General features: G+C 43.9%; 2 protein-coding genes across 4 annotated transcripts in view; one reads left to right on the plus strand and one right to left on the minus strand.

Annotated features, from left to right (window-relative positions):
* Positions 1–1,916: 1,916 nt before the first annotated feature.
* Positions 1,917–24,966, plus strand: LOC112650977 (putative DBH-like monooxygenase protein 2). Of its 2 annotated transcripts, XM_025433881.3 has the most exons (14): positions 1,917–3,483; positions 3,991–4,137; positions 4,615–4,776; positions 4,997–5,080; positions 5,845–6,012; positions 6,202–6,304; positions 6,493–6,659; positions 7,009–7,100; positions 7,329–7,425; positions 7,567–7,626; positions 8,923–9,053; positions 9,805–9,919; positions 10,228–10,391; positions 24,814–24,966. In XM_025433881.3, the coding sequence occupies exons 1-14, from the start codon at positions 3,175–3,177 to the stop codon at positions 24,842–24,844; spliced, it is 1,830 nt and encodes a 609-aa protein (XP_025289666.3). In that variant the 5' UTR covers positions 1,917–3,174; the 3' UTR covers positions 24,845–24,966. The 2 variants fall into 2 exon arrangements, with proteins under 2 accessions (XP_025289666.3, XP_025289665.3); XM_025433880.3 differs by lacking the exon at positions 24,814–24,966 and having other exon boundaries at positions 10,228–10,992.
* The window catches only part of MGAM2 (maltase-glucoamylase 2 (putative)), an 86,522-nt gene continuing 77,504 nt past the window's right edge, over positions 16,305–25,322 (minus strand). Inside the window, exons 47-50 of one of the 2 annotated variants that reach the window (XM_049094881.1) lie at positions 21,577–21,744; positions 19,899–20,299; positions 19,569–19,712; positions 16,305–19,382 (exon numbers count right to left, since the gene is read on the minus strand). In XM_049094881.1, coding sequence (XP_048950838.1) covers positions 17,987–19,382; positions 19,569–19,712; positions 19,899–20,299; positions 21,577–21,744 — 2,109 coding nt within the window. In that variant the 3' untranslated portion in view covers positions 16,305–17,986. The remainder of the gene's footprint in view (positions 19,383–19,568; positions 19,713–19,898; positions 20,300–21,576; positions 21,745–25,322) is intronic. The other variant, XM_049094880.1, reaches the window with a different exon arrangement.

The raw sequence follows: 25,322 nt of genomic DNA on the forward strand, positions 1-25,322 counted from the left end.
TAGTGAGAGTTGGCTTCCGTCACTGCAGTGGTAAATTGCCAATTCAATTTACATATGACAATATTAATGGCAGCATTTATCTTCCTTTCTTTATCTCTCCTTTAGTCATCAGCTGAGATGAAAATCACAAGCTCACATAATTTTCCAACATAGCTAAGAGGCCTCGTTTTTCAGAAAGTTTGGAAACCAGTGATCTGGGAAATTAGATTTAAAAAGACCCTGTCTTTACCTTCAGCCTTTCACAGACAAAAATATGGGGACATATAGGAGTCTAGCAACCAAACTACTATTTCAAGACCTCGGATCGCACTGTATTCAGGTCGGTGCTCCAGTGAGGTGTCTGTGCTTTCAGGGACCCTTGAGGAAGAAGAAGGGAGATGGAGCCAGGCGAGACTGCAGACCCCTCACCCTGGGGAGCCCGCATGTTGGGAAACAGCTGGGACCTGGTGTCCTGGGGCTTTGCGCCTCCCAGATTCACTATTTTTGTTAATCTGCGAAATTATAATTACTTCCAACAATATGGTTCACATGATTGTGGGGAAGGATAACAGGTATTGATGCCATGTGGTGATGGCATAATAGTTTATAATCCAGTTGGCTTGATAACTTTGAAGTCCTGTTGTTCTGGATTTTTTTTTTTTTTTTTAGAAAAGACACTCTTTCTGGGGTGCCTTGACAGCTCAGTCTTTAAGCATCTACTTCAGCTCAGGTTAAGACCTCAGGGTCTTGGGATCAAGCCCGCTTTGGGCTCTCTGCTCAGTGGGGAGTCTTGTCCCCCCGCCCCTCTGCCTCTCCCCCTGCTTGTGTGCTTTCTCTCTCTGTGTCAGATAAATAAAATCTTTTAAAAATAGACACTCATTTTCATTATGTACAATTTTGTGTATAAAGTGAGTTAATATTTTCAATAGCCAGATGATTTCAAATTTGCATCATCTAATTGTGCACGAAATGTCAATTGCCCTGCATTCTAAATCACATGCGCTGGTCCCCTTCTGCCGTGAGCTCTCTTACCTATTCCCAATCTCTTCTCTCCAGAGAGGGTAGGAGGGTGATGCTCTGGGAAGCATTGCCCAAACCACACATCTTGAACACCAGAAATATGTACATGCCAACCCAGAGGCGTCCTCACCCGGCAAGCCATGTGCATTGCATTCTGAGTTTACCGTGGAGAGAGTGGCTCTGGGGATCAGAGGATGGAAGGGAAGAAGGCCGGGCAAGGGGAACAAACCATAACTAGGGGAAAAGGTCAACAGACAGAGAAAAATCCTGCTAGTGGCCAGAGGGAGCCCAGGAGCAGATACTCTGAGGCTGCAGGCACTGGCTCCCTGTCCCTCCCTCAGGCAGGTAGATAGATTGCACGATAAGGGATCTGGCCCCATCTTGGCTTACAGGGCTGGCTCACCTGTCTCCCTGTCGCCTCCTCCCTTAGCCTTAATCCCCAAATGCGATTGGGATCAGAGTGTCTCTGACACTCCTGTTATCTCCTCCCTGGATTCCTGCTCCTCAAGGTCAGGCTCCTCCTCTGGTCTTGGCCCTACTCCCAACCTGGGCCAAGGTAAGCCTCTTCCTTCCAGATGGCTGCCTAGCAACCTCTCTGCTCCCATGCCCAGAGTTGGGCATTATGGTTGCTGCCTTGGGAAATAGATTTTTTTTTTCCTACTGCACCATAACTCCTACCCAGGTGCTCACAGCAGCTGCCAACAACCTCAGCTGGGTCCTTACCAGCTTTGATGAACTCAATAGATACTGAAAAGAGTGTGCAGGCCGTGACTAGAGGCATAAACAGATGCTCCAGCTCCTGTCCACCTCCCCCCCAACCCCACCCCCCTTTGAGATGAATTCCCGTGTGATGTGTGGTCCAGTTTCTGTGCTGGGAGACAATACCTCCTGGGCACAAGTCCTTGTTAATTTTTCAGTGTTCCTCCATTGTCTGATGGAGAAAGGACACTGGGGGAAAATGAGGCAATTCCAGCTGGATCAGCTGTGTCAGAACCTGGACAGAGAAACCTCCAGGCATCGAGTGAGTCCCTTCCCTAAGAAGCAGTCAGCAGATGACAACTCCATCAGGGCAAACCTCGGTGGGAAGGCATGGCGGGTGGCCAGGCGCCCCGTGGGTGTCTGTAACCTAAGAAAATAATGGAAAGAGCACTGCTGGGGGGGCAGGACCCCTGTGTTCTGGTACTAGCTCTGCCTCCGACCAGATGGGGGTTCAGGCACTACTCGTGTTACCTCTGGGTATTTAATTTCCCTTTCCTCATCTAAAAATTAAGTGGATCTAAAATTCCTTTTCACTCTGGTATTCTAATTTTCTAACATTCCTTCTGTGCTTTTATGGTTTGAATACTGAGGCACTTGCCAGCGAGGACCCTGGGCCAAGCCCCCAGTGGAGCGAGAGTCACTAAATGCCCTGGCAGGCAATTCATGTAACAAGGGTAGAGCACCAAGCCTCCCAAGGGCCAGTTTACACTTATCCCCCAATCTCTCCCTCTTCCCCCCTCCCCTCCTCCTGCTGCTCCCCAGGAATGTGCAGAAACTCAAGGCCACCCCAGACTTGCCCATCTGGAAAGCTGATTATGGCTCCTTCACCTCTATGTGTCCTTCCAGGGATTAGTAGCTAAGACTCCTCCGAGAGATGGAAATCATCACCTTCCCTGAACGCCTCCTCCAAAACTTCTCTCCTTCCTCTGCTGCATGTAATCACTCTCGCCCCCACCCTCTGCTCTGCTCCAGTTCCAGATATAGAAGATGCCCATAAAAACTGGGGTGGGGGGCAGGTGCCAGAGGGCAGAATGTTCACTAAGGACATCCAAGGACACAGGGATGGGGGTTGCAGAAAGGTAGAAAGACAAGGAAGGAGAGGCAGGGAAAAACCAACCCCCCCCGATTCTGCAGGGTCCCCATTGGCAGGACACTGGCATGGGGTTGGGGTGCAAGAGTCTAAATGATCTATTCCCGAGAATTTTGCATCAGGACCCAGCTCCAGGGCAAGAGCTATCTTCTCTGTACCCTCTCTGGACACTCATACCTCCAGAGTTATGTAAGTGGCACCACTCTGAATCCAGAGGATAATCATATCAGAAGAGCCCCAGTCTGTCCCTCCCCCATGGCACAGTGCCTGGCACAGGTAGGGACACATATAAACCCATACTTCCTGCATGTCCATCTGTAGGAGAGATGCTCCAGACCCCAGGAGCCATGACTTGTGCCCTTCTCTTCAGGCTTCTCCTACTTACGGCCCTGGTAGTCCCCTCCCCAGGCAAAGGCCTTGGTCCCACATCTCGCCTGCGTTATTCCAGGTTCCTAGATCCGTCCAACGTCATTTTCCTGCGCTGGGACTTTGACCTTGAGGCTGAGATCATCACTTTTGAGCTGCAGGTCCGGACAGCTGGCTGGGTGGGCTTGGGTGTCACAAATCGTAACGCCAGAACGGGGAGCGATCTGGTTGTTGGAGGAGTCCTGCCCGACGGCAATGTCTATTTCTCGGTAAGTCTGAGGGTGGCCCCCTTCCATGGATGAAGGTCCCTTGCTGAGTTGAGGATGGCTCTGAGTCCAGGAAGGATCCACATTTTCCAAACATATCCAGGCCCATGCCCAGAACACCAGCTGACTGCTGACCTCTCCCTACAGAAATGGTCCTTTGGAGAGTTTCCAAACTAGGCCTTCCAGGCTCCATGGTCCTAAGGTGCTAAGAAATGGAATCACTGGACTGAGGGAGTCCTGCACCACTAAATGCAGGGCAATGGGGGAGAGTCCATGCTATTGGTGACCCAGTCTCCAGTCCTAATTCCCATTAGGCTCAGTCAGGTGGGCCGCAGCATAAAATGGTCTAATAACCACAGCAGCAGCTACAATAATAATAGCTTAAAATTGTCACGTACTTTTGATCAACCAAAAGTTGGGTTAGCTTGGGTTGCTAAAGGGAACAGCTGCTCTGAAGTCATGACCACAGGGGTTTCCTGTTCTTTCTCTTTGATCTTCACTGGACCCCAGGATCAGCACCTGGTAGATGAAGACACCCTGGAGGAGGACGGGAGCCAGGATGCTGAGCTGCAGGGGCTGACGGAGGATGCTGTCTACACCACCATGCGCTTCTCCAGGCCCTTCCGCTCTTGTGACCCTCATGACCAAGACATTACGGTAAAACAGTAAGGGGAGAAAGCACCCAATCCTAAGCAGCTTTTCCTTCTGGGGAGGTTCAGTCACCACCAATCTGGTATATGCACGTGTCTCAGGCAGCAGTCACAGTTCCCAGGGGTCCTGTCCCTCTCTGCCTTTCCATTGTCCTCCCTTCCAAATCCACAAGCCCACTGATTAAGCACCCACCTCAACCTCCCCTGGGTTCCCCTCTCCAAGAACCTTGCCTCATTTCACTGAACGTTAGGGTGTCATTTCCCAGATGTGGACACAGGCATCGAGAAGGGATGTCCTTGCTAAAAGTTTCCAGCAAGTTGGCCTCTGAGGTAGAACTAGAACCCGACTAGTTCCAACCTCCAGTTGGAAGCTCTTTCTGTTCCATTGTGTATATGTGAGCAAGTGGCTTGTGTCAGTTCTTGGGTGTGGATATGTGCAAAGTGTTGCTCATGGGCAGCACCTCAATGCCGCTGACATCCCTAGAGTGACACCATGAGGGTGCTGGCCACCTATGGCCTGGATGACACTCTGAAGCTGGACCGGGACCGTACTTTTGTCAAGTCTATCTTCCTGCTACAAATAGTCCACCCTGATGACCTTGACATTCCTGAGGATACCATCATCCATGACCTGGAGATCACTGATGTAAGAGGCCCCCACCCCACCCAGCCACCTCAAAGCCTCCTTCCCATGTTCCCACTCAATCCAGACCCTACTCTGGCACCCAATACCCAGTATGTTCCTTGAATCGAGGTAAATGTGACTTCCCCCAGCCCCCTGAGGACGCAAAGTGGGCCTGTCCCTTCCCCAGCTTCTCTGAGAGCTCATTTCCAACCCAGCTCAGTCTGTGTGTGTCCTTCTCCAGTTCCTCATTCCAGAGGATGACACCACGTATGCCTGCACCTTCCTCCCTCTCCCCATCGTTAGCAAGAAGCATCACATCTTCAAGGTATGGGGAACCAGACATGGACAAGGTAGTGAGCACAGCCAACTGAGAAGGGATGGTGTTCAGAAAACTTTGAGAGGAAGCTGGAGAGAAGTAGCCAGGAGAATATGGGGGCCAAGTCAGATTTGGTGGGGGGCGGGGTTCATGCTTCCTGAGCCCAGAACTATAGCTCCCAACACTTTTCTAATCAAGCCCCACAATGCAGCAGAGATTTTGATGGAGGTCATCAATTAGTGTTTCCAAAAAGCAAAGTCTTGAGCCCTACCTTGGACCCAGAATCGTACTCATGGCCTAGGAGGAAGTTCAGGCTTGGAGGACAAAGGCTGTCAGGTCAGTGAATTTTGGCTAGAGGGAACTCCAACTTGATCACCTGATTTCACAGTTGAAGGATTTCAAATTTGGATCTTACAATAACTAGCAAATGTGTGGGAGTCATTTTTTTTTCTTTAGAGCAGGATCCAATGAGGCCTGTGCTCAGATACAGTGAACTGGTGAGGTTATTAAGGGAAATTCAGAAGTCTTAGGGATTGTCTCAGCTAGATTCGGTATGTCACACACTCAGGGAAGGAGTTTAAAAGGGTAGGGGCTGAGAGAGAAGTCAGACAGAATTGGGGGTAAGTGATGGTTTGGGGAAGAAAAACAGAACAAATGGAGAAGGAAGAGAAACAGAAATGTGGAATGGGTGTAGTTTTATTTGGGGCAAAGGAATGGGGGGATAGGACTTGACATAGATCTTGACCATGCTCTGCCTTCCTTCTCTCACCCAGTTTGAGCCCAAGATGGTGGAGCATGATGAGACAATGGTGCATCACATCCTGGTGTATGCCTGTGGCAATGCCAGCGTTCTACCCACGGGCATCAGTGACTGCTATGGAGCTGACCCTGCCTTCTCCCTCTGCTCACAGGTCATCGTAGGCTGGGCTGTCGGGGGCACAGTGAGTCCTGAGATGAGGGAAATAGGTGGCTAAGGGGGTGCATGGTGTCAGGAGACTGGGATTGCTGGACTGATGGAGAACCAGCAGACAGGGGAGGTCTGGGACGAGGGCCAGAAAACATAGGCAGGTCCTGGGCCCTGCACCTAGCACCTGGCCCTCCTTGCTGCCAAACCTTCCTCCATCCAACAGAGTTACCAGTTTCCAGATGATGTGGGTGTCTCTCTTGGGACCCCCTTGGACCCCCAGTGGATCCGACTGGAGATTCACTACAGCAATTTTCACAACCTTCCTGGTGAGCATCTAGAACATTTTTGGAGGAAGAGCTGGTGCGGCTGGCTGATGCTTTTAGGTGTTGGGAAGGTGCTGTGGGAAGCACACGGGCTCGTTTTGGTCACAGCCCTGTCTCAGCTTTCCTGGGTCTCTCGCTCCCACATTGTGATCAGCTCTCTTGCCTTCTGTCACTGTTCCATTCTGCACCAGGTGTGTATGACTCCTCGGGGATCCGATTATACTACACTGCACAGCTGCGCAAATATGACATGGGAGTCCTCCAGCTGGGCTTCTTCACTTTCCCCATCCACTTCATACCCCCGGGCGCAGAGTCCTTCTTGTCCTATGGGCTGTGCAAGACGGAGAAGTTTGAGGAGGTGAGGCTGGTGGAGGGAGGGCACATCCTTCCTGAAGTTTCTTGTTTCCCATCACAGATCTGGGCTGGTCCATAAGCACACACAGCCTGAGCCTGGGACTTGGCGAATGGCCAACAGCCTAGCCTGGTGCTTGGGAAAACTGCTAACCTGGATCATGCAAGGGAAGGAAGGAGTTGGGCTTTGGGAGTTGGAGGGTGGGCCAGGAAGAGGGTCTAGGAGGGCTCAGTAAGAATGAAAGAGGCTTGTGTCGGTCATAAGAGGAAGGTTTTCCATATTAAGGGGGGCAAATCAAGGAGCAGGGCAAGACGAGAGTTCCTAACAAACCAGACGGGTCTCCTCCCTATCACAGATGAATGGGGCCCCAGTGCCTGACATACAGGTGTACGGCTACCTGCTCCACACCCACCTGGCTGGCCGTGCTCTGCAGGCTGTGCAATACAGGTAAGGGAAGGCGTGGACTTGAAGCTTTCCCATCGGCATGTGGGAACAAATTTGAGGATAGTTATTTATTCTGCAGCATAGGGTTATGCTTGGTTGGGAGTAAGGAAGAACTAGAACTATCCCTAGAGTAGAGGTGACCAGAATAAGACTGTGGAAGGAGGAGCTTTTTTGTTTTATGGGCAACCTGTGCCCCCAGCATGAGCTCATACACTGCTTCGTTCCCTCTAGAAATGGGACACAACTCCAAACAATCTGCAAAGATGATTCCTATGACTTCAATCTGCAGGAGACTCGGGATTTACCGTATCGAGTGGAGATCAAACCGGTGGGAGCCTGCTGGGAGGCAGGACTGGAGTCGGGGTGGGGAGGCAGGATGGGAGCTCATCACTGTTAGCCATGGGAGCTCTAAGGCTGTCACCAGTCCTTCCGTGTCTTACTGTCAGCCTTTGTGTTTCACTCTGAATAGGGAGACGAGTTGCTGGTAGAGTGTCACTACCAGACGCTGGACCGGGACTCCTTGACTTTTGTAAGTACCTCCCTTCCCGTCACAGTCAAGGACGAAGCCTCAGAATAGAGCCCATCCCTGGCTTTGGCTATCGAGTGACTCTGATTATTCTAGATGAAGCCCTTTTCTTCCTCCAATGGTGTTACCCATTCACATGGGGATTTCATATTCTCACACCCCGGTGGTTGTAAGATGCGTGCAAGGATCCCCTACTTTCTCTGTTGATGACCCACTAAGACCCCGGACAGACAGCATGTTAGAGTGACACAGAGCATGGACTTTTGGTCTCCTTGCCTGTTTTTTTTTTTTTTAAGATTTTATTTATTTATTCATGAGAGAGGCAGAGACACAGGCTGAGGGAGAAGCAGGTTCCTTGCAGTGAGCCTGATGTGGAACCCGATTCCAGGACTCCGGGATCACGACCCCAGCCAAAGGCAGGCACTCAACCACTGAGCCACCCTAGAGTCCCTTCTTGCCTGGTTTTGAATGTCAACATAATCATTGGTAGCTTTCTAACCTTAGACAAGTTATTCTATCTCTTTATGCCTCAGTTTTCTAATTCATACAAGAACTAATAATAGTATCTCATAAGATTGTTGTGAGAGTTGATTAACCTATGTAAAGCATCTAGATCATTGCCTGACTTGTAGTGAATTCTCAATTAGAGTTAACCACTGTTGTGATGGTCTACAAGGAACACCACCCCTTTGGTGTGCCAAGAGTGGTTCAGTGCTCATAGGATTCCAAAGGGGTTGCATGCTATTGAGGAAGAAACTACAGCCATATATACTACTATCATGTGAGGTAGAAAGTGATACATACCGTAAGAGACAAATGGGGATAATGCAGGAGGGGAGTCACAGGGAAAAACCATAAGGTCCCACTGCGGTGAACTGAACATGTGACTTATTTGAGTAGGTCATGCTTTAGGACATGTGGAGATGGGGAATCCTGGAGAAACTCAAAAGGGAGTGGCTTTTTCAGGAAACTCAATATCTTCTCTCATCTCCTCAACCATTTTATCTGCTCAAACCAGAGCAAAGGCCGTGGCAATGTAGGGGACGGGACAGATATATGGGATATTGCTTAGGAAATAATATCAATGATTGTCTATCAATTGGAGGGAGAGGAAGGGAGAGGAAAGAGTGGGTAAGAAGTAGAAGTAACAATCAGTCAGCTGGTTGTAGGTTAAGGGAAAAGTAAAATGGCATCATTGGCACAACGACCACCTGCCCTATTTTCTGCCTGCCTTCTTCCCAACTCTCTGCTTGCCTTAGTAACTTTGTGTTCCATCTCTTTCTCCCTCTTCTTCCCCAGGGGGGTCCCAGCACCATTAATGAGATGTGCCTCATCTTCCTCTTCTACTATCCCCGAAACAACATCTCCAGCTGCATGGGGTACCCTGACATCATCCATGTGGCCCATGAGCTGGGGGAGGAGGTATCAGAGTAAGTCATCCTGGAAGATGAGACCTTCAAGTGTGTGTGGGGGGGGTCTTGGGGAAGATCAGGGAAGGAAGAAAAGGAAGACCACCTACTACCCCCTACATAGTGAGTCAGGATTCGTTGGTGGGCTGCCTTGTTGGCGCCTACCATCCTAACCCTGGCTTCTGTCGATGTCTGACTCTCAAAGCCCTGACATAAGACAAAATAGCATCCTTCCCATACCACTAAGGTCATTCAGAAAAGCAGATAAGAACAGACCTCTAAAAGTTAGATCACTTATGTATAGATTCCTCGTCTGCCTTTTTCTCATGTGCTCTCTGACTCAGTCAAAACTGTTTATTTTCAAGTAATAACCCTTAATTATTTAGAGGTGAAGGTTGTCTCTGAGATTCTATGAAAGCCCTGAAACTCCTTTCCAAGGAAAAGGCACTTTTGTGCAGACACACCCATTTCACACACAATTTCAGGGCCTTTACAAGTTCCCTGAAGTCATTCCATCCAGGACTTTATGACCTCCAGATTAAGAACTACGTCTTTAAAGAGTCAGGACTTTCTCTTTTTCACTTTAGAAAAATCCTCATCTTTGAGTTTTGCTATTTCTCTCTTTCTGCCAGAATCATGGTTGTCTTATTGAGTTGTGAGGCATTCCTTTTGGCTCTTGTTGACACGGAAATATTGTTAAGAAACATGAGGGCATTTTGTCAAAGATTTGAGTGGATCCTAGCCTATCATGTGTTCCCCCTGTCCACGGCAGCTCCATGGAGGGCATGATGGCCATGAACAATGTTGAGTGGACTCCAGAGAACATTAAGAAGGCTGAGAAAGCCTGCAAGGACGCCCAGCAGATGGTGATAATAAAGACCATTGATGTGAGTGTCCCAGGAGCCAGCACCCTCTCAGGGCTGGGGATGGAGGGGTTTGGGATGATGTAGGGCCAGGCCAGAAAAAGAAAGGAGGAGGCTGGTGAACTACAAAGGTGGGAATACTGGGTCAGGGAAGGAGTGGCTGGGGAGTAGAAAGATGGACTGATGCTGTTCTGGAGTGGGGTGGCTGCAGTCTCCCAGCTAGTTTGTGAGGCTGCAGGGACTGGGGATCACCAAGTAAGTGTGGAAGAAAGGAAATGAGTGGGGGAGGCTTCTGCCTTTACCCATTTTCTCCCATTTCCCTTGTCCTGCAGGAGGTGGTGGAAAATACGACAGGCTGGATTCCAGAAATCATCCCTACTACTCGGGGACCCTGCTTGGAGTCCTCTGGAGGCAAAGTGGAACCCCAGGACAAAACCCCTGCAGGTTTCAGGGCTGCACCAGTGGGCCTCTCAAGCTCCAGCACTGCTACCCTGAGGTGCCTCCCTCTGGCTGCCCTCTTGTTTGGGCAGGGGGCTTTTTCTTGGCTTCTTGCCACCCTGAAGGTTGTAGTCTGATACTGTATCCTCATGTCAAATACTCAGGTTCCACTCTGCTCAGCCTTCCCCTTAATATCAAATACAGAAACTCCCCTCTGCTTGGGCTCACCAAAGACCCTGACTGTCCCCCTTCCCACAATCAGGCCACAACATTGTAGGCCTGGGTGATTGCACTTGTTCCATAAAGGCTCTTCCTTCCATGCTCAGGGATGCAATTCATCTTTTAAAGCTTTAGAAACAATAATGAGACCACATATTTTCTGACAAAATCTGGATTCAAGGCTGGCTCACTCTCTGAGAAGCCTGATGCTCCAGCTTACCTAAGGGGATGCCACCTGGGGAGATGGGGACTGCAAGCCCTCCTTTGCCCATGCTGACCCTAAGGGGGGCTCCTGTTTCTCTTTTCTTATGGCATTTTTTTGTCCAGCCTTCCCTATGAGGCAGAGGCAGCAAGCCACATGTGTGATTTGTAGTAAAGGGAGAGGCTCTGTTTATAGGGGACAAAGTTCAAGACAACAGATTAAATAGAATTCAACCCGCTTCCTGTTGCCATCTCCTTCCTTTGAGCCTTTGGCCCAGGGAGGCAGCTGGGAGGTCTCTTGAATGGCTCAGTATAAGGCATCCAGAGGGCATTTGAGGACCCGGTTGCCAAAAAGCAACATTGAAAGCAGTCCTTGGTCTCCTCACCTGTGCCTCTACTATCAGATGATTTTCACTTATCCCACCAAGTGTGACATTCTCCACACTCAAGTCATGAGGGGTCAAGAGACTAACTGGCAGGGCAGGCTGAATTGGGCTCTGAAAAAGTCAAGACCAAGGTGGAGAGGGGCAATCCATAGCTCTGCAGGGGATGTCAAGAAGGTTCAGATGGACAGAGTAGGGAATAGACCCAAATGGTTTGTGGAGTCAGGTTGCAATTTGCAACCACAATCGACAAGAAAGGGGTATTGGTCATGGCTGTTCTGGGCTTCTGGGGGGCACTTCTGGTTTCTAAGATTGAGAACCTGTGTGGTGCCTTTGAGACTTAAAGTCACCATTCTACTTTATGAATTGCCTTGCTCATTGTTCATGTGCAAGGGACCCCTACTCTGGCTATCCCAAGGTATTTAGAGGAATCATAATCATAATTATAACCCCTTGAAACCAGGGATCTGGCCTCTGTAAATTGTTAACCACTGCTTGAGGGGACCAGCCTTGATCGAACATAATAGCCCTGCTTCCTAGCAGAGTAAGCTCTGGGCTTGGTGAGGTATGTGCCAGATACTGAGCCCATTACATGTGCTGAAACTTCTGGAGAATTCTGGAGGCTCCGTTCAAAGATTATGCAACATCTTCAGTGTTAGCATTCAGTTCCTGCAGTCTTAGTCTTGGATATTTTTAATGTTTGGGGCCACTTCTGGGCCTTGTAATGTGTGAGCAGAGGGACTTGCTATCCTTAAATCAAAGAGGTTTTACAAAGTTTATGATTATGGAAGGATCTAGTTTCACCTGAAGCCAGAGGACTGTGTGTGCTCGCAGTTGAGTATCTCTGTGGTCCCACCATTCAAGGAAAATGGAGGATTTCCTTTTGATCCTCAAACATGCTTGATGCCGTTTGGCAGCTGTGTGAAGTACGCAAATTACTCTCTACAGCATGAGGAAACATGCAGATAAAGATGAGATGCAGATAGAAGCATAAAACAACGAGCACAGACCACTTTTGTCTTTGCCTTGTCAAGTCTGACATTTCTATTCCAATATTCTGTATTACTCCAAGGCCCCCAAGCAAATCCTTTCAACTTCAACCTCCCAGGTTAAAACAAAAACCAAACACCCTTTCTGGCTGGGTTTCAGAAGCCAACCCTCAATTTAGACAGCAGCCTTACCGTCCCGTCTACCCTGGCAGGTTCAAGCTACTGAGGCAGCTGCCCCCAGGTTCTGTGCCAGAATTTCCCAAGTCTCCCTTTGCCCAGCTCACAGCCCAGTGTGGGATCTAAGCACCTCTGCTTTCCTTTGTGTTCCCTTGAATTTCTTGTTCTTATTTAGCCTTCCTTCTTTAATTTTATTTTTCTTTCCATCTCCTGACTTCAGCATGTAGTGATCATGCACATATTTGCTGAGCACCATCTGTGTGCTTGACATTAGGTTAGAACAGGAACCACTGTAACTAATAAAAACTGGGACAAGCACCTGCTCTGCCCTTGTGGGGCTATGGTCAAGTTTCTACAAACCCCTCAATGGTCATTTTTCCCTTTGGCTCACACAATCCACCTCTGAGGGTTTCCCAGTGCCACTGAGCATTTCCTCCTCAACTACCTAGAGAGAGGAACTCTCTATCAACCTATACAGAATGATATTTCTATAGGTAAGAGGGATGCATTTACATCATACATATACTAGACAGAGAGCTCAGACCAGTACTTCTGGGGAAATGTTTTAAAACATTCATACTTAGGGGCAGCCTGGGTAGCTCAGTGGTTGGGCTTCTGCCTTTGGTCCAGGGCGTGACCCAGGAGTCCCCGGATCGAGTCCTGTATTGGGCTCCCTGAATGGAGCCTGCTTCTCTCTCTGCCTAGTCTCTGCCTCTCTGTGTGTCTCTCATGAATAAATAAATAAAACAAAAAAAATCGTACTTAGGGTAGGAGACTTGATGAGACACCTTGAAGTTTTTGCAACTCACAAGCTGTGACTGCAGTTTCTTAGTGGCCTAATGACACACTGCAGGAGGAAGGGGCTCAACGTTGAGGTGGGAAGAGATAGACCTCAACTTCCTGAACATTCTGTCCTTGGGGCTGCCACCCCTTAGCCCTGAGAGGTCGACTCTAAGTGACTGAGACTATAGTTCCTTCTTCATCTCACCTCCTCTACTAGAAACCCCATGTAAATAGGAGGGTAAATAAAGGATTTATTCCCTCATTATTTTTTGTCTGTGGTTGTGTGAAAACAAGAGGAGCCATGGGCTCATGTTTCTAGTAACTCCGGTCTTTCTTGTTAAATATTTTCTTAAAGATCTTATTTATTTATTTATTTATTTATTTATTTATTTATTTATTTATTTATTTTTATTCATTTAAGAGAATAAAAGAGCATGGGAGGGCAGTGGGAAACAGTAACCAGCGGACTCCCTGCTGAGTGCAGAGACTGATGTGGGGTTCCATCTCACAATCCTAAGATTAAGACCTGAGCTGAAATCAAGAGGCAGATGCTTAACCAACTGAGCCACCCAGATGTCCCTCTTGTTTAATATTTTGGTACAATTTCTAATTTATATAAAACTTGCAAGAATTCTTATATATCCTTTATTGACCTTTACCCATTGTCTATATTTTGTCACATTCCTATCTCTCTCTCTCTCTTCCTCTTCACTCCTTCTTCCCCTTCCTCCTTTTTCCTTCTTTTCCCCCATCTCTGTCTCTCTCTCTCTTTCAGGAAACTGAGAACTTAGTTTCTTTCCCCTGTTGGCTAGAATCCCCATCAATATTTAAATTCCTACTACCATCAAGTCAGCAGAAACTAAGCAGGAAAGCTCCCTGCCTCACTATTCCAGTAACATGGTGGCTCCCAACCTTGATTCCATATTGCAATTACCTGGGTGATGAGCATAGAGTCCAGGCATTAGTGAATTATGAAACTCTCCAAGTGCTTCCCATATGTACCCAAGACCAAGTATCTCTGAGCTAGAAGTTCAATTGCTCTTGACTAATCCATTTCCTGCACAGGCAGGAATCCTGTTCTGGCTTCACACATTGAAGGTGTTACATAGGCACTCACCAGTTAAAGTGGCCCCAGGAAAGAAGAGCCTGTAAGCCCCCTGGATTGCTAGGAGTTAGAACTTTAGTTGTTGGATTGTGAGGCTATGTGGGGACCTCAGAGAAGGGGCATATTTAGGGGACTCAGGGAAGTGGCTATTTACCAAGAATTACTAAAAAAAATAAATGGTAAAGAACAAACAACCACTATAATGCCAGATAATGAGTGAAGGAGGAATGTGAAGTTATAAAACCATTTGAAAAATTCATAGTAATAATTGATTCAGGCAAGACTCATCAATGCATGACAAAAGAGACAGGAGGGGAATCATAGAGCTACCTAGCCTCAAAGTATTCCTCATGATGTATTTGTTACTAACTATGAGATAAAAGAGTAATTTTCCTGTGGAGAAACCTGGAAGACAGCATCTCAATCAAGGTAGTGTCACCAAAAGTGGACAAATAGATGTCACATACGTGCTGCTGTGGTGCACAAGAGCGACAGAGCATCACTTCATGGTATTTCTGCCCAAAATATACAACATCAATGCAATCATTAGGAAATATTAGACAAACCCCAAATGAGGAATATTCTACAAATAGCTGGTTTATAATACTTAAAATGCAAAATCATGAGTGAAAAAGAGGGACTGAAGAATATAAAGGCAACTAAGTAGCAAACAATCCAATTAAATAATCCAATGCAATATGTAACGCATGCTTCTGGACCAAATTCTTTGTTGTTACTGTTGTCATTGTTATTGTTTTGTGTTTTCCATAAAGAACACTACTGGCTTTACTGGAAGTTTGGTGTCTATGCATTAGGTGCTAGTATTGTATGTACTTTGAAGTCCAGGTTTCCTTTTATCTACTTTGTTTGGTTTTTGTTATTGTTGTTGTTTCTATTGCTTTTTTTTTTTTTAAGGAGTACTTACCTTTTCAAGATCCCAAATTTTCAATTATGATTGATTTATATACACAAAGGGAATGAATTTCAGTAACTACAGAACTGTGGTTGTTTGAACAAATTAATCCCTAGTTTTCCAAATCCCAAGTGCTTTAAACAAAGCCTTTAGCCAACTAATCTGTCTTGGTGTGGTGGGCTGGCTACAGGACCCCATGTGCCCTAGGACACGGAACACTTTGTAGTATATCAGGGTTTGTGGTACCAACAAAATAAGGGCACTGGAGCTCCTTCGGTAAAGACAAGTGAGGGAGTCTATGACTAAGGTCATGGATACAGTTTGGAATTATGAGTTTTGTTTTGTTTGAGTTGGAAGGTCAAGTAAAGATGCATATAGGCCCTAGTATAAGGTCTGTCAACTTTACTCAGAAGAGTGCAGTTTGTGGGAAGATTCGAAAAGGCAAATGAGGGATCCCTGGATGGCTCAGCGATTTGGCGCCTGCCTTCAGCCCAGGGTGTGATCCTGGAGACCCGGGATCGAGTCCCACATCAGGCTCCCTGCATGGAGCCTGCTTCTCCCTCTGCCTGTGTCTCTGCCTCTCTCTTTCTCTCTCTCTCTCTCTCTCTGTCTCTCATGAATAAATAAATAAAATCTTTAAAAACATTAAAGAAAAAAAGAAAAGGCAAATGAAACTAACTGATGAATCTTTGTCCCTCATGTGGAACCCTGTCAGGCCAGCCACACAACAGTACAGGTGTGGTGTTAGGTCAGAAGGCCATGCAGATGTGTTCATAGTAGGGGGTAGACATTCTTGTGTAATTAGAACCAAACCACAGATGCTGGAGCTCCTGAGTGCTGGAGAAGTTCATAATGTATTTGACTATGGAAGTGATCCTCAAACTACTTAGTCTCAAAATTGCTTTCTTTACAGGTGCATCTAGGTGGCTCAGTTGGTTAAGCATCTGACTCTTCATTTCTGCTCAAGTCATGATCTCAGGGTTGTGGGACTGAGTCCCTCATTGGGTTCCACGTTCAGTTTGGTATCTGTTTGTCCCTCTCCCTCTGCTCCTCCCTCCACAGATGCATTGTCTCTCTCAAATAAGAAAATAAAATCTTAAAAAAAAACCTTTACTTTTAAATTTAGTGAAGACTCTGCTTTGGATTTGTTTAGGTGGCTTATATGCTAATATGTACTGCATTCCAAATTAAACTTGAGGCATTTGTAAACTACTTTGTAAAATATTTATTTTTTCATTCATTAAAAATAACAATATATCAACTACATGTTTACATAAATAATACATTTTTATGAAAAACAACTATATTTTCAAGGCATAAAATAGTGAAAAGAATGATATTTTATATTTTGTAAATCTGGTTAATGTCTATCTTAGAAACAGCTAGATCCTTGTATCTGTTTTTATATTCATCTATTGTGACACCATACAGCATAAAGTCTCTGGAAAATGCCACTGTCTACAAATAGAGAATAAGAATAAAAAAGGAATATAAGAACATAGTATTATGAAAATATATTTGACCTTGTGAACCCCCCAGAAAGAGTTCTGTGGCCTTCCACGAGTCTCCAAACTACATTTTGAGAATACTGTTCTAGGGTGAAGCCTTCAATACCATTCAATTGGCTATATTAGGTTATGACCATGAGTCTACTTATGCGGTCTGGATGATCTAAGAAAGTAACAGACCAAGGATAAATAGTAAATTTGGATACGAAAGACCAAGAACATGCTCAAAGTCCTAACACAGGAAAGTTCACAGTGAAGTAATAATGGAAAAACTGGCAGATAAGAAAAAAAGTAAACAAGGTTATAGGTCAATTAAAACTAAATAAGAACTCTGATCCCAGGGTAGAGACTATCTCCCCTAAGCCATATCTTTAAATATTCATCTCCATCGTGGTGATTTCTGGTCTACAAAGAGTTAGAGATTTGTAAATGAATCCAGTCTTTCAGGGTACCAGCAAGGGCCTAAGATTATCTCTTAAGTAAAATTAACTGTAATTTCCTGGAAGTGCTTTTAATGTCTGTAAATAAAAGTACTTATCAAATTTATATTAAGAGTATCAGTAATATCTATGGAAGTAGTGGTTGCAAAGTTTAGGAAGTTATGTTTTTAACATCTATAATCACATTTTTATTCCTATGATAATAAAGGTAACATCTAATATTTTTAATTTAATTGTTTTAGTTCCTGGAGTCCAAGTATGTACAAAATCTACAATAGTAGCACTTTCCATATCTATAGTTACAGCTAGGATTGCTTTAGAAGCAATAATACTTTCAGGATATGTGATAGTGAATTGCTATACTGGTAGACATGGCATGTGGAAAAGTCATAGAAAAATGAAGCATGATTTTAACCTTACTAGTTAAATAATTTACTATAATATTAATAATTGTTGCTACAGGGGCCATGTGAGTGCCACATATCATCAGTATTCCAGGGACAATATCATGTCCTGTAACCCAAGAATAAGTTAGGTTACTTCAATAACTATATCTAAAGCAATAGTATTTATGGAGCCTCATATGGTATTGTCTGAGATACCAAACACATCTGTGAAATCTCTAGCAAGGATACATAAAATATCTAGTTTAATTGATAGGGCTATAGGGGTTATCGTTTTTAAAATAAGAGTATATATTCTGGCTGCAAAACAAGGATTCACATCTTCTTTAATTACATTTTAAAATGTAGTCATGGATGCATCTTTAGACCTATCTGCCACACCTACAGTGCTTGGAGTAGCCATATCTATAAAAGCTAGTGTTAATATCTGTGAAGATTTATGTAGCATAAGATCATGTATCTGCTAATTGATTTTTTATATCTGTTGTTTTAAAGAGATGTCTGTAGTAATTTTCCTGCTTTGAGTATTAATCACGGAACTAGAGTAGCATTTGTGACATTTGCAATATAAGTAGATACAGTAGCAGGAGCATTCATCGCTGTTCTACCAAGAATGGTAGTATTTAAAGCAGATGTGGTGATATTTGTAATATCTGTGGTAGCATTAGTTGCAGTAATAGGTAAATAACTAACTGTAGAGTTTGTTGTTACCCGATGGTGAGCTACTGCATCTAGACGAGCTGTCATTAATGTATCTAAGGTTACTGTGGTGTTTGAAATAGAAACATAGGTAGTGTTACCTGGAACACTGCTAGACTTATCTGCATCAGTAATATTTACTGCATACCCTGTACTATTTAGAGTACTGGTGGTGGGGATAGCTGTGGTATTAGTGCTAGTAGTATAAATATCTGCAGGAGTGGACACTGTGGGAATAGTATTACTAGTACTATTACCACCAGAAATTGTAGGGGAAGGAGAACTGGTAATAGGAGTATGGTTGCCAGTGCCAGCAACATCAGTACTTCTAGGAGAAGTGGTTACCATAGAAATGTTAGTATCCATAGTATAAGTACGTGGAGAAAAAGTAGTCATAATAGTAAAACTATTGCTGGTACTATCAGCATCACTATTTGTAGAAGGAATAGTTGTAATTGGAACAGTACTTTTGGTACTAGTTATATCAATACTTGTTGGAGAAAGAGCAGTGGTAATTAGAACAGTAGTATTGGTGCTAGCATTAGTATTAGTTGTTGGGAAAGGAGGCGTTATGATAGGAAGAGTAGTATTAGTGTTAGCAGTAGTATTAGTGTTATCAGTAGTACTTATAGGCGAAAGCATAGTGGTATTAGTAACAGCAGTACTAGTTCTAACTTCAATAGTGTTTGCTGGAAAGGGAGTGCTTGTGATAGGAAGGGTAGTACTAGTGCTAGCAATAGCGGTACTTGCAGGAGAAGGTGTACTGGTATCAGGAAGAGTAGGAGCAGTTGTCAATGAAGAGGCATTAGTTGGGAAAGGAGTGTCTGTGACAGGAAGAGTACTATTACTCCCAGTAGTGCCCGTGGGGGAAGGCATAGTGGTATTAGGAACAGCAGGACTGGTTGTAAATGCGGTTGACAAAGGTGCAGTGGTATCAGGAAGAGTAGGAGCAGTTGTCAATGAAGAAGCATTAGTTGGGAAAGGAGTGTCTGTGACAGGAAGAGTACTATTACTCCCAGTAGTGCCCGTGGGGGAAGGCATAGTGGTATTAGGAACAGCAGGACTGGTTGTAAATGCAGTTGACAAAGGTGCAGTGGTATCAGGAAGAGTAGGAGCAGTTGTCAATGAAGAAGCATTAGTTGGGAAAGGAGTGTCTGTGACAGGAAGAGTACTATTACTCCCAGTAGTGCCCGTGGGGGAAGGCATAGTGGTATTAGGAACAGCAGGACTGGTTGTAAATGCGGTTGACAAAGGTGCAGTGGTATCAGGAAGAGTAGGAGCAGTTGTCAATGAAGAAGCATTAGTTGGGAAAGGAGTGTCTGTGACAGGAAGAGAACTATTACTCCCAGTAGTGCCCGTGGGGGAAGGCATAGTGGTATTAGGAACAGCAGGACTGGTTGTAAATGCGGTTGACAAAGGTGCAGTGGTATCAGGAAGGGTAGGAGTAGTTGTCAATGAAGAGGCGTTAGTTGGGAAAGGAGTGTCTGTGACAGGAAGAGAACTATTACTCCCAGTAGTGCCCGGGGGGGAAGGCATAGTGGTATTAGGAACAGCAGGACTGGTTGTAAATGCGGTTGACAAAGGTGCAGTGGTAACAGGAAGAGTAGGAGTAGTTGTCAATGAAGAGGCGTTAGTTGGGAAAGGAGTGTCTGTGACAGGAAGAGAACTATTACTCCCAGTAGTGCCCGTGGGGGAAGGCATAGTGGTATTAGGAACAGCAGGACTGGTTGTAAATGCAGTTGACAAAGGTGCAGTGGTATCAGGAAGAGTAGGAGTAGTTGTCAATGAAGAGGCGTTAGTTGGGAAAGGAGTGTCTGTGACAGGAAGAGAACTATTACTCCCAGTAGTGCCCGTGGGGGAAGGCATAGTGGTATTAGGAACAGCAGGACTGGTTGCAAACTCAGTAGTAGTACCTATTGGGAAAACAGTGGTTGTGATGGGAAAAGCAGTACTAGTATTAGCAGTACTAGTGGTAGTAGACTCAAAAGTCGTATTCTTAGTAGTAACTGTAGAAGGATGTAGAGAACTTGTTGGGAATGTACTTGTCATAGGTGTAGTAGAAACTACTGGGCCACCGTATATCCAGGTAACCTCAGTTAGCTTTTCTAGGCTGATAATCTTGTCAGTCAATTGAATAATCAGCGTCTGCCAGAAAAGAAGAGATAAAATTGGTATTTGAGAATTTCTTACATATCTCTTTTAAGTCATTTTTCAAATTAGAATTTAACCAAAAGCAATGCATTCATTTTTTTTCCAGAGTGCAATAAAAATATATAAAGATTCCTTTTCAGGTCACTGATACCAGACGGATAAATGGGGGGATGTGTTGTGTGCGTGATCCCTGTGTTGGGAATCTGTGTCTCTCCACTTCATCAGGCTACACCACACTGTTTGCTAATATTTTCAGCTTTAAAACCAATGCTTATAAAAATCTCTTTGCCTTGCCTCTAGATTTTAACCTTTCTAAGGGCAGTCCAGTTTCATGTTTTCACCATCCCCATACGCTACAGTTTCTTACAAAGGTCTGCATCAGTAATTACTGGAAGTAATTACTTGCAGTGGGTGGTCTTGAGCTCAACTGTCTAGGAAAAACATGTTAAAGTAGAGAACTAGAAAGGACTAGAGAGAGTGAAGCCATCTGAGTGTTCAGAGGGTCATTTTCCAAAATCCAATTATCAGCAGGGAGGTACTCTTTCACTGGGTGGAGGGTAGGAACCAGACTTAACCCATTTTAACTTGGCTAAATGACCACTACAGTTCGTTGGAGCATACTTAGGACCAGTCTAGTCTTCGAAAGTGGGATACTTTTCCTTCTGTGTTTACTTCTTGGTAATTCTACTGGTAATTTGTCTTCCATGTAGGCGGCTCTGAAAACAGACTCTGCTATAGGGTCTACTAGGGTCTGCTATCTTTGTCGTTCTGTTTTGTTAACCAAATAATTTTATCTCACATCACAAGTGAGAATATTCATTTTGATGATTCCCACAGTAGACTGCCAGTTTTCACCAACCTATAAGACCTATCAATTTGACCAGGGACATGAATAATTCCAGGAAGGAGGGAGAAAAATCTCCAATAATTTTAGAGGATTACACTTTCATTTTAGCCTCTGCTCTAGAAACCAATTAAGTTTTGTGACACTAGCCTGAGAGACTATCTTTACTTGACACATGGCACCACTTCTGGGAAGCACATGGAAAGGATTTCACCAGACCATTGATCTTGATCCCTGGACCGCTTTGGGAGGGCCATCGATGCTACACATTTTACAATAGGATTTAACACTTGTAACTTTTCAGGAACATACTATTGCACATATCTATAAAATCTTTCAAATATGAGCAAATAAAAGAATGATAATAAAAGTGGTGATAACGCTGTAGGATAATAAAATTAATTCATAACATTCCTTTGAGACATACCTGATAGCCACTCTTGAAATTCATCTCCATGAATTGCTGGTTGTCATAGGTGAAAGTAACTTGTGTCACATTAGTAGAGGGTACCCCCCAGATTTTAATATATCCAACTTTTAGCGGGTTTGAGTCACTCAAATACTTATTGTGTATGGTTTGGATTTTCAATAGATTCTATAAAAAACATGTAAAGAGAAAAATTACATAATCCATCTGTTGAGAGACTCTACTTCACATTAAAATATTAAGAAACCTCATATTACTCTTGTCGTGTTAGTTTGCTGTTTTTATTCTTAAATACTTTATGAAGATACACTTCCTGAGTACCTGCTACGATAAACTTGGTAACACCAACATAATGAAAGTTAATTTACCTATATTATTACTAATTCTTGCAAGGATTTTGAAAAGCAAACATCATTATCTCTCTATGGATGAGGAAGTTGAGGCTCGGGGTGAAAAGTGAGTAGCTAAATGATACAGATACGGTTGGAATCATGATGTGCCTATGTGCATAGCACTGTTAATACAGCGTGAACAAAGAATCACAGCAAACAGTCCCTAGACTAAGAACAGTTTGCGACAAATATAGGGACTTGACTAAATCATCAACTATTTAAGTACCAACACCAGGGTTACACTAACGTGAGGTAAGTAGTACTTTTCAACCAAATGAAAATCATAGTGAATATTTGTTATGGGTTGTAAGAGAAAGGAGAAATCACTACAGAATAAGAGGATCAAGGAAGGACTTAGGAAGGACATGGGAATTCAGGAAGCCTGGAAGGGTAGATGGATTTAGAAAGGTGAAATGAATGAGGAAGGGGATGGGGGCAGGGACATGTTGAAGAAAAAGAAACACTTGTTGAGTGCAAGAGCTCCAGGAGCTGGTGCTGAGCAAATGAAGTAAGACTGGTTAAGATGGAGGAGAGGATGAGGAATACCAGGACTACTGTATGCAATGCATCAAGGAGATAAACTCCTTGACTCTCATGGCAACAGTAGAAAGAAAAAGAAATCTGTTCAATTGGAGAATTAATAAGCTTTGAGACTGACTGCATAAACAGAATCAAGGGAAAATGAAGACAAAGGGACGTAACTTGAAATAATTGGGTGTCTGAGGCCAGTGCTTACTGATTTGGGAGAGCCTACTGTTAAATTGCCTGGAATCTTCCAAGCCAGTTGATTGTCTGAAATTGGTAAAATGGTGAAGATTTACATCACAAGAATTAGCAAATGCTACAAATCAGCTCCACACCTCCAAGTCCCCATCCTAGCCCTCACACCATTGATAATTTCTCCCAGAGAAAGTTAGAAGCTTTCTTTCATGTCAAGCCTCTGATCTTTAGGGGGAAAAATGCCATCAAATATCATGTGGAAACAAGAATTCATTTATCACATCTTTGGAGAATAACAGATGCATAGATGAATGGAGTCTTAGAGTTTGAGACTAAGGGAAATGTAATGCTTTATAATAAAGAAACAGATTAAACAGGGGAGGTGTCTTCCCTTGGTTAAGCAATTGGTTAACAGTACAAATATAACTAAAATCCAGGACTTCTAAATCAATAGCTTCATTTAAAAAACAATATCTTGAGAGGAAAAATATGTAGTCTTCAACTTTTCTTAAGTTAGGAACAGAATTTATGCATTTAATTAGTATACAAAGTCTTGCATTTAAAAAGGCAACTGCAAGATGGAGAGAGCATGACCTGACAATCATGTATATGAAGACAATTTGAAAGTTTTAGCTGACCATGAGATTTATAACATCTAATACATGTGTTTAAAAAATTAACACAATGTGTGGCAATAACAGTAAGAAAATAGAGTATAGCTAAAAAGAGGTAATAGTTGGGCAATGAACTATTTATTGTTTCATATCACTGATGTTTTGAGGTTGCCTGTTTTGCAGTATTAAGTTCATGCCATCCTACAGAAGTATAAAGCAAACCATATATGTAATTTTAAATGTTCTCATAGCCACATTTTTTTAAAAATAAAAGGAAACAGGAGAAATCGATTTGAAAATACATTTTATTTAACACAATATATCCAAAACATTATTTTTACATGTATTCAATATAAAAATACTAATGAGGTATCTTACAATCTTTTCAATTAGGCTAGTCACATTTCCAGTGCTCAAAAGTCACGTGGGGCACCTGGGTGGCTCAGTTGATTAAATGTCCAACTCTTAGTTTCTGCTCAGGTCATGATCTCAGAGTCATGAGATAGAGCCCCACATCACCCTCCACAGAGGGTACTGAGTCTGCTTAAGATTCTCTCTCTCCTTCTCCTCCTGCCCAACTCTTCTTGTGTATATCCATGCAGGTGCCCGTGAACATGCTCCCCTCTTTCTCTCTCCCAAGAAAAAAGTCACATGTGGCTAGTAGCTATCATACTGGTTAATGCAGCTCTAAGATATTCTTTCAATCCTGGGTATCAGGTTTTAAGAGGAATCTAGACTAACTGTGGTCCAAACAGAATAACCAGGTCTGGAAACTCACATAAGCACAAAGCAGAAGAAGTGAAAAGTTAGCCTGCAGATGTATAATTCCAAAAGAAGACAGAAAGTATATATGACAGCCATCCTCAAATAACTGAAGCACTCTTATGCAGAAAAGAAACCCAATAGATTTGTGTTATATATTCCTTAAATGCAAATCAATAGGTAAAAATTATAGAGAAGCAAATTCCAGATTTGACAGAGTGATCCTCCTAGTCTGAGAATGATATCAGTTATCTGTGGGGTCATTTAACATGACTGGTAGTTTGGTTGTTTAATTTTCTCCAATTATTCACTCCTGCTCTTCATACCCTTTTCCTTGTAATTTTGGCAATGCCCTCCCTTTCTGGATGGGGTTTTCTATCCCACCTTTGCCTTTGGGCTTGGCCATCTGCCTTTCCCTTCCTAATAGGATGTTAGTCAACTTACTACCAATTGGAGATTTTAAAAAGTGCTCAAGCATTTCCACTTCTGTTTTTGCCCTCTACCTCATAAAAAAAGGTCCTGCCCATACCTGTCCATAAGGCCATCTTAGATCATGGCTTGAGGACTGGCTTGCAAAATTCCAGGCAATTTAATGGTAGAGTCTCCTGAATCAATAAGAGCTAGCTTCAGCACATCCATTTACTTCAAGTTATGTCCTCTTTTCTTCATTTTCCCCTGATTCTGCTTGCAATCAATCTCAAAGTCTTGTTAGTTCTCCACAATACCAATTGAATATTTCTTTTTCTTAGATCATCAAGGAGCCAGATGCCAGGTATATGAATGAGTACAGTAAAGATCATCCAAGCAGCCAAACAGTCAAGTGATTGCAAGCTAGCCAAGATCAGCCAAGTGCAGACAAGATCATCTGAACACTATAAACTCATGGACTAAATAAGAATTTATTGTTACAAGCTGTTGAAGTTTTGAGGTTGTTTATTATACACCATTGTTGTGCAATAGATAAGTGATCTAGCATTTATCCTACAAAATATTGTCAGCCAGAAAATGCTGTCTCATCCTCAGAAAACATGTCATACATTTAAAGACTAATTTTTTCACTGGCACTATATGAATTATAAATTTTCTTTTTATAAGACTGATAGATAGCAGATAATTGTCAAAATAAGGACTGTTCCTCCCTTATATTAATGTCAAAAGACCCAATTTATAAATGTAAAGGTAGGAAGTTCCTCCTACTAAGATGTGGGATTTTATTTTGATACAGTTAAGTGATAATGTTTGACCTGTAGCTAACTGG

The sequence above is a fragment of the Canis lupus genome, chromosome 16, assembly GCF_003254725.2.
Source record: "Canis lupus dingo isolate Sandy chromosome 16, ASM325472v2, whole genome shotgun sequence".
Classification (NCBI taxonomy): Eukaryota; Metazoa; Chordata; class Mammalia; order Carnivora; family Canidae; genus Canis; species Canis lupus.